At 33.6% G+C, this 13209-nt stretch overlaps 1 protein-coding gene across 1 annotated transcript; it reads left to right on the top strand.

Moving 5' to 3' along the window:
* Positions 1–6723: 6723 nt before the first annotated feature.
* Positions 6724–12185, top strand: LOC136799515 (protein lifeguard 1-like). Its single transcript, XM_067056228.1, has 8 exons — positions 6724–7088; positions 7247–7325; positions 10046–10099; positions 10449–10623; positions 10735–10776; positions 11104–11205; positions 11420–11467; positions 11630–12185. The coding sequence occupies exons 1-8, from the start codon at positions 6770–6772 to the stop codon at positions 11774–11776; spliced, it is 966 nt and encodes a 321-aa protein (XP_066912329.1). The 5' UTR covers positions 6724–6769; the 3' UTR covers positions 11777–12185.
* Positions 12186–13209: the final 1024 nt, after the last annotated feature.

Below are 13209 nucleotides of genomic sequence, written 5' to 3'. Positions count from 1 at the left end.
CATCAGATTTTATGATTCTGTTAATATTTTTGTAAGTAAGTGTCACTAAAGTCTATTCACGATAAGTGTGCACTCTTTTTTCTTTTACCTATAACTTTTGAAGGAATTCTTCAATCTTTATAAATTTGGTATCATTGGAAAGATATTAGTGAGTGGAACAATTTGGAATAAAAAAATCTTTAAAAAAATTCCAAAAATGAAGATGAAAATGAAGAAGAAAAAAATGAAGATCTTGTAGAATACTGCTATAACTTTCATTTTCACTGGAGAGATTCTTTGATCTTAGAAGATCATCACTGTGAAGAAATTTCATTAAGATATTTATTCAATATAAAGTTATGATACAAAGTTAATAAGTGATTGACCCCAAAAAACAGCAAAAAACTGCAGAAAACAGCGTTTTTAGACGTCAATCAGCTTATAACTTTGTTTGATATCTTTTGACTGAATGATTATTTTTGAGAAATTTTTTCACAGTAATAACGTTCGATGATCAAGGATTCACTTCACGGAAAATGGTAGTTATAGCACTTTTTTACAAGATCTTCATTTTTTTCTTCTTCATTTTCATTTTCATTTTTAGAATGTTTTTGAAGATTTTTTTATTTTAAATTGTTCCACTAACTAATATCTTTCCAATGATACCAAATTTATAAAGATTGAAGAATTCCTTCAAAAGTTATCGGTAAATGAAAAAAGAGTGCACACTTATCGTGAATAGACTTTAGGTTGTTATTTTATTCAATTGTCATTTTATAATATCTAAATAACATGTATTAATTTTTTGTAATTTAATGCGTTATGTATTGATGTTATGTTATGTATAATGTTATGATCTTATTATCTTTTTTCCGGTCTGCACTTTGTTGACCTGTGACCTGTGACCTGTAGACCTGTGACCTGTGACCTGCGTTTCGAACTAGCCGCAAAATAACATATTCCACTAAGTTCTATCAGTTAATTTGGTCTTTGACACATTACAACAATCGGTAATCTTCAAGCAAAAATCCTTAGCGCGATCCGCAATAACGTCTTTTCCAATAATATTAAGGTCAACAAGGTTCTATCATGAAAATAGAAGATTTCTTTGATATGAAACTGAAATTTGTGAAAATTCCAACTGGAAAAGCTAGTTTATGTCTTATGTTTATTTTTGCATGCTATTTCTTCTTTAAAGTTTATAAAAATAAGGTAGTTTCAGTAGATGGAACCTTGTTGACTTTGCGCATTTGTGAATCTTCGAGGCAACAAGGTTCTATCGAAAATTTTATTTCTTTTTTAACTCTTTAATATTTTGGTTTTTCACAGCTTTTAAAGATTTATTTATGCTAAAATTATATTTCTGTAACAGAAAAAAGCAAAGTGAAGACCCAAGCTTCAAACTAAGGTCTATTTTAAAGTCACTGAATTTTCAAATGCATTTTACTCAGAACCACAATTTGCAGAGTTGGAACCTTGTTGAAGTAAGGTCGCTAGATGTTTTGGCGAGCGCAACAGTCTTTTGAATAACTAATTACTCCACATACATTACTTTTCCTCAGCCAATAAAAACATGATAAATTATCTTGTCTCTAGGTACCGTGAGTGGTCCTAAATTCAACAGGTCTGCCTAAATCCGATTGGGTCTTCCAAAGAAACAAACAAACTAAAATAAAAAAAAACCTTTCGATGTGATGCAATGAAGGTACAAAGTGTCAACTAAACTGAGAGGTTTGATACACTGAACCAATTGAACCAAATAACAATAATCATTTACATGTTTTTTTTATAAGCAAGTCTTTGCCCCTTGGTCAGGCTCGAGTATGCTTAAGTTCTCAAAGCATCCAGGCATAGTTTATGCTTATTATATGCTTAAAAATCATGCTTATGATTCACCCCGAGCCAAGTTTTTAGTGAAATTTCAGAAATGTCCTGAAAATTTATTCAGATTTTGGGAGCAGTGGAATGTAGCGAGCCGTCGAATTTCTCTTTTTACTTGACCTGTCTACCAAACCTTTTTAAACAGATAAGAAATGACAACTTGAAAAATATTTCAGGCAGGCTGACATATATGCTTAGGAATTCTGCAAATCTGAGCCTTTGTATGCTTATAAGCGTTATTTTTATAAAAAAACAACATGTAATATAATTGCTTCTTATACAAAACATACCGTGAGTGGTCCTAAATCCGACATCCCTGCCTAAATGCGATGGGGTCTTTCAAAGATACGAACTAAAATAAAAACAAACCTTTCGCTGTTATCAATGAAGATACCGTCAACTGCTCTAACTTGGGACTATCTGACAAAACATGGGACGGCAATTCTGCCAACATTTCATCCAATCTCCAAAGTCATTTGATTTGAGTTAATGAACAGCGTATTAAAAAATACACGATTTCTCTTTTGCACCGAGTAGGCTTGAAAATGGAAATATGAAAAAAATCTGTAGTGGAACACCCGCAAGTGTCTGTGCACTCTAGAGGAAAGAAGAACTTCAAGTATGATTGATAAACTTTGTGGAGTTATCAAAACAAATTTGTTGTCAAAGAGATTTAATAGTATAATTAATTTTTATTTTTAATCCTATTTTTATATCTACTCTTGAATTTTAACCATACCATAAAGGACTTTAAATGAAAGTGATTACAAAAGAATGAAAAAAATGAAGAAAATCCATTGTATTCATGATATGCACCACTGGAGAGTATTCTGAGAATTTTTAAAATGTTCCACCCAATACGTCACTTAAACAATAGAAAAAGTGACGTATTGGGTGGAACAAAAACAGATAAATTGCATAATTTTGTTAAGTCGTTGCAGTGGTGCATATCATGAATACACAAAGAGTTTATAATTTAGTTTTTTTTTGTGGATAGGGAAATTTCATGGGGAATTTCCCTGATATATTAAGGGAAGGATCAAAGTATCTTTTTATTGGCAGAACAGGACACAGCTGTGTTAGATCATTTTTAACCCTATCCAACCTAGGCTTTTAGGGGCGGTTCAGAACTAGGGGGGGGGGGGCTTTTCCTGTACCACCCCTTAACTTTTGATCTAGTGGGTCTTTTTTGATGAAATTTGGCACACAAGATCCTTGTCATGTAAGGTAACTTTTGACGAAAAATTTTTTTGATGACGTTACTCATGCCCAAAGTGAGCAAAAACCGGAAATTTCCTTTGTTCTTATAAATAGCTATTGTATTCTAACAAAAGCTTTAGAAAAAAGTTGCCTGAGTTTAAAATACTTATTTTATCCTAAATATTCAATAAATTACGGTTTTTAAACGATATATTTGACATTAAAAATAAATTTGTATTGGAAAAGTGTCAATTTTTGTGACACCTTACTGTCAGAAATGTCATCATGCTCAAGGTGTGAAAATCTTTATGTGTCAAATTTTTTTTTATTTTGAAGCTAAATAAAAGTTAGGAATTTACAGAAAATTTCAAGGCAAAAGCTCTATTATTTCAGGAGCTATTACCAATAGTTTGAACTTCAAACAGAAAGAGCCCCCCCCCCCCTAGGCTGAATAGGGTTAAAACCCCCTCTCTCTTTCTCTTCTCTTTTTCCTGTTTAAGTAAAGGTTATTTTATTTCTTCTGATTTCTTCTTTTATGAAGGTTGAAGGAGAAAAATTAAACAAAAGTTTTTAAAATCTCTATTTTATTTTAATTCAAAAATGACGTCCGCGGATCCGTAAACTAATTAAATAAAAAAGTATTTGCCTAATAGGGTGTAGAATTGAAAAAAAAAATTTGCCCTTCGAATCTCCTGCAGTTTTCGAGTGAATCGATTTTCAGTTAATCGATAGAATTTATCAAGGTTTTACTAACGGTTTTTTCCAGGTTTGAAAATCAAATATTTGATGCTACCAACAGATTTAGCGTGAAAAGTAGATGAAGAAAATGGGGTTATTTATTAAGTTTCAAACACCTGGTGCCGAAAAACGGCATTGATAAGGCAAAAAATTGATGTTTTTTGCGTTTTGCGATGACGTCAGCATTTTGCTGGGATCATTTTGCTTTACCCACCTTAAAAATGAATTGACTCGTATTTTGTCGGTTGTTAGCCCCCAGGACTTTTGACCCTAGACACTTTCAAAAAATTGATCCAGGTAAAAAAGGGTTTTCCAATGTAAATTGCATTCAGTTCTAAGTTTAAGATAAAATTTTTCAGATTCATGAGCTTCAATTTGAGTAATTGAAGCCAACTATTTACTTGAATTATTTTAGCCCCCACATTGAGTGATGAGATTTTAACTCTCCCCCCAAGTACATAGGTTCCCCAAAAAAATGGTGTACTTCCAGCCCCCTCCTTTTTTGGGAAAAATTTAGGGTGAAACCCCCCAACCAGCAGGGGCTGATGCTATGGTCAGAACAGATACTTACAGTGTGATCCCTACACGATGATCCAATATCTGGTCTTTTAATGAGTAGTGCACCTAATTAATTGGTCATAAGAAACAAGGAAACAGTAAAATTTTCTGGTCAATTTGTAGATTTTAGGATGCTCTTCCCTTTTAAATACTTTAAATTGAATGTTATAAAGATATTACAATAATGTTATGTCTTTGTATACTAAGATATAGAGCAAGGTCTTATCTACAGTTAAGAGCGACGGAATTACCATACTCCAGCAAAAAATTTCCTAATGATAACATCATATAATTGATTTGGCTTTTGCAGCACAGCTTTTACTTAGGTACAAGATAATTTATCCTGTTTGTACTGGTATTGTATTTTGTAACCAATGATGCACTTTCAATTTCACCATGCTGAATAAAAAACCTGTAAAACCAGACGATCTCAATCAAATGATCAAACCAGTCGAACCAAACCGAATGCAATCGACTGATTGAAATTTGATTGTTGAACACAAATTTAGGCCGTTTTTACCAAAAATTAGTCATTGCAAAATATTTAAAATCTCAAAATTGGTCAAAAACCCAAAAGCAAAATGAAAGAAATACTCTCTGGTACCTAATAGCCGGGGGGGGGGCCTGCTAATTAATTTTTCGAAAATTTTCCACCCAGGACATTCTTATTCCAACCCCCCCGCTTATTGATTTTTGGGAAAATTTTTTTTGAAAGTTACCTCTTTTGCCCTAATTCTGCTGTATCAGCCTCCTTTTCGAACATTTTCCACCCAGGACATTTTTATTCCAACCTTTCCGACCCCCCTGCTTATTCCAAACCCCCCGGCTATTAGGTACCCGAGAGTAGAGCGACAATGAGACTGATTTGCGAAATTTTGTCCACACCAAAATTTTTAATTCTCGATTTGCAAAAAAAGTCTGCGCAAAAATTAATCTAACATACTGATCTAAAGGTGTTTGATCATTTCTTTACAAAAAAAGATGATTCATGGTGATGCCCAAAACATTGTTTGACTTTCAAAGATTTCATTTCTTAAACCAGGAACTCCTTAAAAAATCAATGATTAATGTTCTTAGCCAAATTATTATTTTTATTGGAGTAGAGTGCAATGGTTTGAGTTTTCTAGAAACCTTATTATTAAGCTGTACATTTTTCTCATAGTGGATTGTTTAAAAAAACGTTTTTGATAATAGCTTTTTTATTTCTTTTTCAAAAGTCTTTTTTAAATGTGTTGATAGTTTTTTTTTTGACCAGTTATGTCATTGATTAGTTTTGATAACCAGGTAGGTCAATAAATAAGTATCACTTGTTTTAGTTACTTTTGACAGGTTTGTATGACTTTTTGCACAATTAAAGCAATATAGTGCTCCCAAAATTTGACGGACCCAATATATTGGGGTTTTTTATATATTGGGATTTGTTGAATAAATTATTCATAAAAAAATCTGGGTCTCCAGATTTTGGAAATATTCCAAGAAAAGTGGTTGTTGGAGATTTTTTGAGATTTTCTTATTAGTGTTTCCGGATTTCTTGTTTATTTTCGATTCATTAGCCAGACATGAACATAAAGTCTTGTTTTTTTAAATGTTCTAGAAAATAAAATAAAGTAACATATAAAATTGAATACTAACAACAGATGATCTGTGACACTATTTTGAAGCTAATTGCTCATCATAATTCTCGCTTGATAATATAATCGACAGGTTAAAAAGACCTTTTTTAAGATGCAATGTATTTCATTTTGACTCCAATAATACAATAATGACCGGTTAGTGAGGGCTGTACTGAGAAATATTGCCCGAGGTCAAGTAACGACCGAGCTTGCGAGGTTGTTGCGTTGACCGAGGGCAATATTTTCAGTACAGCCCGAAAAAACCGGTCATTATTGTATTTGTTAACCGTTTCCTTCAGCTTCAATTGATTTTTAGCGCTTTATCCAGGAAAAATAGCGAAATAAAGTGAAAAAAAAACAAGCGAAAAGAGATAAAAAATTGTTATAATTTCTGACGTCAGAAATAACAAATTAGAGAAATGATGTCAACACATTGCTCATTTTCCTTTGAAAAAGTGACGTCACAATGAATTTTCCTAACGACGGGCAACTCTGGACAATGTAAGCCCGTCGTCATGGGAAAAGAACCAATTGCATTGCGCAAAAAGTCATGTAGCCCGCTTCGAAAAAGTAACCGGTTAACAAAAGTTAATAGTGAATGACTTGAAAAATATCATTACATTATTATATTAAATCCTTACTGTAGCACATTTTATTGTTTGGTAAAATTATTAAGGTTTACTTTTTATGTGGGTGTTAGAGTGTCCTTTCCCAATATGGTTTTGTGCTATCTTCAAATCGCTTCCTTTATTTTGGCTATTATTTTCGTTAAACAAAAGATAGAAAATAAAGATTTTATAATGGCACAACCTCCAAGCTACGAAGCGTCACAAAATCCTGGATACCAAGCACCTCTATACCAACCTCAGGATGGTGCCTACCCACCTCAGAATGGTGCCTACCCTCCTCAGAATGGTGCTTACCCTCCTCCTAATACAGGGATGGCTTATCCACCACCAACGCAAGGCTACCAACCAGTACCAGCAGACCAACAGCAACCTTATGTTTATCCTGGAAAGCAAGAACCAGGCGTAGATGTAGAGTACCAAGGACATTCGGACGACAGCGATAAACAGACAATGGGAATCATTTCATTTGATGACAAAAGTATTCGGCTAAGTAAGTCATTTTCCGTATTTGTCCCTCTTCAGCTTATGGCTTATGATTTGTTATTATTATTACTATTACCACTGTTAAAAGGGCTCCTGGATACTACTAAAATGAAGTTGGTAAATTCTTTTTTTAAACTGTCATTAATTTTTATTTTGTTGTTTCAGGTTTCATCAGAAAGGTTTTTAGCATCTTGATTTTGCAAATGTCAGTCACCTTGGCATTTATTGCTTGGTTCATCTTTCAGTAAGTGTACTTCCTTTTCTTAAACATAAATTTGATAGTTGATGATATTCAGTTTTTCTTACCAGTTGTTTTTGGTATCTGGTCTTTCTTATGATCGAATCAGTGCTTTTCAGACTTTTGGTTTTTATGTGTAAATGTAATGGATGGGCCATAGAATTGGAGTCCAAAATTACAACTTAAATAAATAACTGGCGTATTTTTCAATGTTTTTTTGTGGGTTACATCCACCTTTTTGCTGTGCCCTCTCACAATTGAAACCTTTTAAAGAATCTAGAAAATAGTTTTGAAATTTAGATGCCATCTACAATCTCGGTCAAAATATATTAGGAATTTTGGTTAATGCCTCGTTTTCAACAATTTAAAGTTCGGGCGAAAAAGTCGCTTTTGGGCAAATTGATAAATTTATTGTAATATTTCAATTCGGGAGGGGATTATTGACTTCCAGGCTATATTCTGAGCCCTATTGGACCATTATTGGACTTTTAGTTCCTCTTAAGTCTAATTGTTAAAACTCTACCCGCCAAACCTAATTTCGAGCGCTTCCTGGTTGTAAGATTTCGTGGGAATTTCCTTTTTTTCTCAAATATTACTTTAACCCTATTCATACTAGGCTTTTAGGGGCGGTTCAGAACTAGGGGGGGGCTTTTCCTGTACCACCCCTTAACTTTTGATCTAGTGGGTCTTTTTGGATGAAATTTGGCACACAAGATCCTTGTCACGTAAGGTAACTTTTGACAAAAAGTTTTTTTGATGACGTCACTCATCATGCCCAAAGTGAGTAAAAACCGAAAATTTCCTTTGTTCTTATAAATAGCTATTGTATTCTAACAAAGGCTTTAGAAAAAAGTTGCCTGAGTTTAAAATGCTTACTTTATCCTAAATATTCAATAAATTACGGTTTAAACGATATATTTGACAATGAAAATAAATTTGTATTGGAAAAGTGTCAATTTTTGTGACACCTTACTGTCAGAAATGTCATCATGCTCAAGGTGTGAAAATATTTAGGTGTCAAATTTTTTTTTATTTTGAAGCTAAATAAAAGTTAGGAATTTACAGAAAATTTCACGGCAAAAGCTCTATTATTTCAGGAGCTATTAGCAATAGTTTGACCTCCGAACAGAAAGAGCCCCCCCCCCTAGTACGAATAGGGTTAAAGGAAGAAACTTTAAAGGAAGAAACTTTCGTGAATTCGCGATTTTTAGGCCAAATCGCGAATATTAAATTCCGGAGAAAATGCTATACGAATGTGATGATACATTTATTGTTTGTATTTGCTTTTATTTGGTATGTGAGTAACAGACGAAGGTTTACGGAAGTGAATAAAAACAATTTTCTTCTAGAATAGAATAATGTTAAAAATGTTTTTAAATTGCCTTTATTCGCGAAAGTTCACTCTCGCGAAATATAATCAAAGGTGCTATGTATTCGCGAAAATAAATTCCCAAAATTTCGCGATTTTTTCGCCTCGCTAAAGTTTCTTCCTTTAAAGTATGACTTTGATTGTACGTATTTTCAAGTTGTCCAATACTTTAACGTCGAAAATATTTTTGTAGAAAAAGAAAAAAAAAATTAATGTTTTGTTATCGAGCCCAATATTTGTAAAGCGCAACAAAAGAAAGGTTTTTATTCTCAACTTCAGTTGAGTTAGAATCTGAGAATGTGTGTCTGTGTGTGTGTCTGTCTGTGTGTATGTCCCAAAACTTTGGGGCAGCCTGGAGACTTCAAAAATTGTTCGATTTGGCTGAAATTTGGCACACTTGTTCCTTGGGTGAATATCTGGGGGTGTTTTTTTTTATTTTTCAAAAATTTTGATTTTTGGGGCCTGGGGAAGAGTTTTTCGCCAAAACGAGGCTAAAACTTTGGGGCAGCCTGGAGGCTTCAAAAATTGTTCGATTTGGCTGAAATTTTGCACACTTGTTCCTTGGGTGAATATTTGGGGGTGTTTTTTTTATTTTTCAAAAATTTTGATTTTTGGGGCCTGGGGAAGAGTTTTTCGCCAAAACGAGGCGAAAACTTTGGGGCAGCCTGGAGACTTCAAAAATTGTTCGATTTGGCTAAAATTTTGCACACTTGTTCCCCGGGTGAATATCTGGGGGAGTTTTTTTCAATTTTTGGAAATTTTGATTCTTGGGCCCTGGGGACGAGTTTTTCGCCAAAACGAGGCTAAAACCTTAGGGCAGCCTGGAGATTTCAAAAATTGTTCGATTTGGCTGAAATTTTGCACACTTGTTCCTTGGGTGAATATCTGGGGGTGTTTTTTGCATTTTTCAAAAATTTAGATTTTTGGGACCTAGAGCGAGTTTTTTGCCAAAACGGCCAGCCTACAGGCTTTCAAAATGGTTGGATTTGATTGAAATTTGGCACACTTGTTCATTGGGTAAATATCTGGGGGTCTACAATTGGGCCTATGAATAATTTGAAGCCACTGAAGTTGAGCCCAGTGCGTTGCGCACGTTCGACTATTTTATAAATGAGGACATTGCATTGCTACTTTAATTTCTAAATTACTTTTCAAACTGGGCGCGTCATTTCAACTTTGTTCCGTTTGCATACGCATGTCAAAATGAGGTTTTCAACATGACGATAAGGGGGTTGTCAAGAATAATTAGATGGAAAAAGGTGGAACCGTTTGCCATTATGTAAAGATTATCTTTGTGTTCTTGATTCTGGTACAGTGCTCGGCATTATATGAAACAATTAGTTTCTTTCAATTTCAGTGAACCAACGAAAGTGTTTGTCCAGAATCATGTTGGAATGTACATTGCCGGATAGTGAGTTTCTCTTCTGTTACTCTTAGGTGCCTTATATAAATGGTCAATTTTTCACTTCTTTTTCAAACTCCCAGAACCTAATTAATTTAATTTTTGAAAACGTTTTTAACGTCAAAAGAAGAGTCCATTATTTTACTCCAAATAGTCAGATTTAGTCTATAATTACCTTATTTTGGGGGGTTTTTTAAAGGTATAATTTTATTCCAACCCCTGTTTATTAGTCACCTGAGTACTCCACGAGTTTTTTTTAAGAAACAGTTAAACTTTTATTCGCTTTTCTTAATTTTTCAGAAATATTTAACTGAGGTTAAAGAAAACATTCCTTAAACACTTCCCATTTTATTTTCAGTGTTATTTTCTTGGTCCTGTATTTCGTGTTGGTGTGCTGCACAAGTGTGGCTCGACGACATCCAATCAATTTGGTTTTGCTTGCCATTTTCACCATCAGTCTTTCTTACATGGTTGCTGTCATCTCAAGCTTTCACGATACTAAAATTGTATTGGCTTTGTTTGGAATGACATTGGTAATTTTTGTTTAAGAGTTTTTTGGTAATAATATCTTCGATCCCAAGGGACTGGTATGTATATTTCCCCTTGCATGGTATTGCAATAAAGAATTTTCTGTTATTTTTCAGTTGATCAGTGTTGGCATTATTGGATTTGCATCCCAAACAAAGGTTAGTTAACAATATAACGGAAAGAACCGCTATGGAACTGCTAAAACATCATTTAAACGGGATTAGGCGAAATAAAATTTTATTGAGATCACCAGAGCATATATGGGATCTTTTTCACCCAAATGGCCTTTTTTGATTTTTTTTTATCCTTTATCCACGAACTCGAGAAAGATCTCAAATTCGGAATCAAATTCATTTAAATATATTTAGTCATTGAAATCGAGCATGCATCTAAAGTTTTTTGAAGTATCAGCTTGCGAAATGCGCTAAATATTTCCTCTAACTACCATCAACCCCTCATTATAATTGTGTTGCTTTGCTTTTCAGTATGACTTCACCAAGTGGGCTGGTGTTTTGTTTGTCTGTTGTTTCGCTTTGTTCATTTTTGGATTATTTGCCGCCATCTTGATCCCAACTGGTGCTATGCAGGTAAAATTTATTCGTTTTGTTTCATCTCGAACTACCTGTAATATGAAAAATGTCCAACGAGCCTTTCTATCTACATTTCCAGCCTACTTTCGCTATTCAATTTCCCAAACACCTATTAGCATACATATTTTTTTTTTGTGTTGAAAAATGAGGGTGATATACACACTTTAAAATGAAAAGGCTTTCATTAATTCATCTTTTGAAATATTTTCAGGGTGTACGAATGGTGTATGCTGGACTTGGCGCGCTCCTCTTCATGGCTGTGAGTAGTTTTCTGATATTGTGTGTTTAATTTTACCATTCCTTCCATTGATAATTATGCAGTATTTATGTGAAGCTTATTCTGTAGCATAATTATTCGTTTTAAAAAAAATGTAACTTCATGAAGAATCGTGTCTCATAACCTATTTTTGTTTTACATTAGTTCTTGGCATTCGACACTCAATTGATCATGGGAGGTAAAAAGTACGAGATCAGTCCGGAGGATTACGTCTTTGCCGCCATGATGCTTTATGTGGACATCATCTACATCTTTTTGTATCTGTTGGCTTTGTTCGGTGGAAACAACTAACAACTTCCGTCGTCAACCACATTCTGTCAATCTCTTGGATTGAGCAAAGTCAAATTGAATTGTTCAACGTCAAAATTTATATGATGTCCATATTTGATATATTTGAAATTGCTATATCAATTATTTCATCTCAATCCATTTGGTTCAGTTTTCCAAGTGAAGGCTTCGAACTTTTTGTATATATCAAATCAACTTGCTTTTTCATACTCAATTAGCAGGTCAAATTCTCGACTTAGGATACTATATGTAAATTTTCATTTTTATTTTTTCCCAAATTTGTGATGATCAAGAGTTTATTTAGATTAATTATGTGTGATTATTGTATTGATGACACATTGTAGAAAATAGTTGTATGTAAATAACCACGCATGTTTGAAATAACAAAGTTGATTGGATGGCTTTTTCACTCATCTAATGAACTTTGTTTTGGCATTACACAATGAAAAGAGGAGCACATGGGGTTTAATTTCACGAATATGGCTGACAACAGCTGAAAAAGCTATTTTTTGCCACAAATGGAGACTTTGGACTCGTTCCTCCTCCGAAAATGCGATTTCAAAAATCAGTCAGGAATCTTACGCGTTTTCACGAGTTTTAAGTTCGCGAAAATGGCAAAAATTCGAAATCGCGAAATTTAATCTCGCGAAAGTTAGTCCAATTAAAGTACGTTTGGAAAAAAAATACAAAATAAATTTTTTGTTTGGACAATTTTACTAATACTCATAATTAGTAATTACCGTTCGAACGTGCACTCAATTCAATGTAATGATAGGGGGTTTTTATTAATTTTATAATTTTGGTAGGCGCAAACAGCTTCCCAAACACATCATATTTCGTTTCTTTTTGTAACCTAATAAGATCTTTTTGTATGATAAAGTTTTATTTTCTACTAATTGAAATAATAAAACTCTTCTTGTTTGAAATGAATGTGTCTTTTGTTCGGAAAATATAATTTGAACCTCAGGCTAAGTCAAATCCTGTGGACACAGACAGGAGATTGTTTTTGTTTTATCTTGTAAATTGCTAGCCAATCATTTCTTTGAATGTATTTCAATGATATCGATGGAACAAAGACGTTTGATAATCTGAATAAAGTGTGAAATGAAGAGTTATAAAACTTTTGTTCTGTTTTAGAAACGTCAACATAATTATTCAATAGAAAAAGATCTGGTTACCTTTTGGTGGTTAACCAGAATGATGAAATTGAACCCGAAAAAATGTCCCAGCCCAGAGAAGAAAAAAAAGCATAGTCAACAATGGTTATTGGATTTCCCACATGTTTCAACTGCTCTGATTGGTTAACTACTCATGATATTGAATGGCGATTGGCTGCTTTAAACAATGAATCAAAACCGAAACAAAGGAAGACTTCATATCACTTGAAACCACCGGATATGGGTGAAGCCAGTGAAATATCAAATCTTACTTCACCA

The sequence above is a fragment of the Clytia hemisphaerica genome, unplaced genomic scaffold, assembly GCF_902728285.1.
Source record: "Clytia hemisphaerica strain Z4C2 unplaced genomic scaffold, Clytia hemisphaerica genome assembly, whole genome shotgun sequence".
In the NCBI taxonomy this organism is placed as follows: domain Eukaryota; kingdom Metazoa; phylum Cnidaria; class Hydrozoa; order Leptothecata; family Clytiidae; genus Clytia; species Clytia hemisphaerica.
The sequence above is the reverse complement of the archived record's forward strand: the minus strand, read 5'-3'. Positions and strand labels throughout refer to the sequence as shown.

What these genes read in the sequence shown, in the direction of transcription:
- LOC136799515 (XM_067056228.1), top strand. Translation starts at nt 6,770, where the DNA reads ATGGCACAACCTCCAAGCTACGAAGCGTCACAAAATCCTGGATACCAA. An exon ending in TGACAAAAGTATTCGGCTAA is followed by an intron (nt 7,089 to 7,246) that starts GTAAGTCATTTT and finishes TTGTTGTTTCAG; the next exon opens with GTTTCATCAGAAAGGTTTTT. An exon ending in CTTTGTTTGGAATGACATTG is followed by an intron (nt 10,624 to 10,734) that starts GTAATTTTTGTT and finishes GTTATTTTTCAG; the next exon opens with TTGATCAGTGTTGGCATTAT.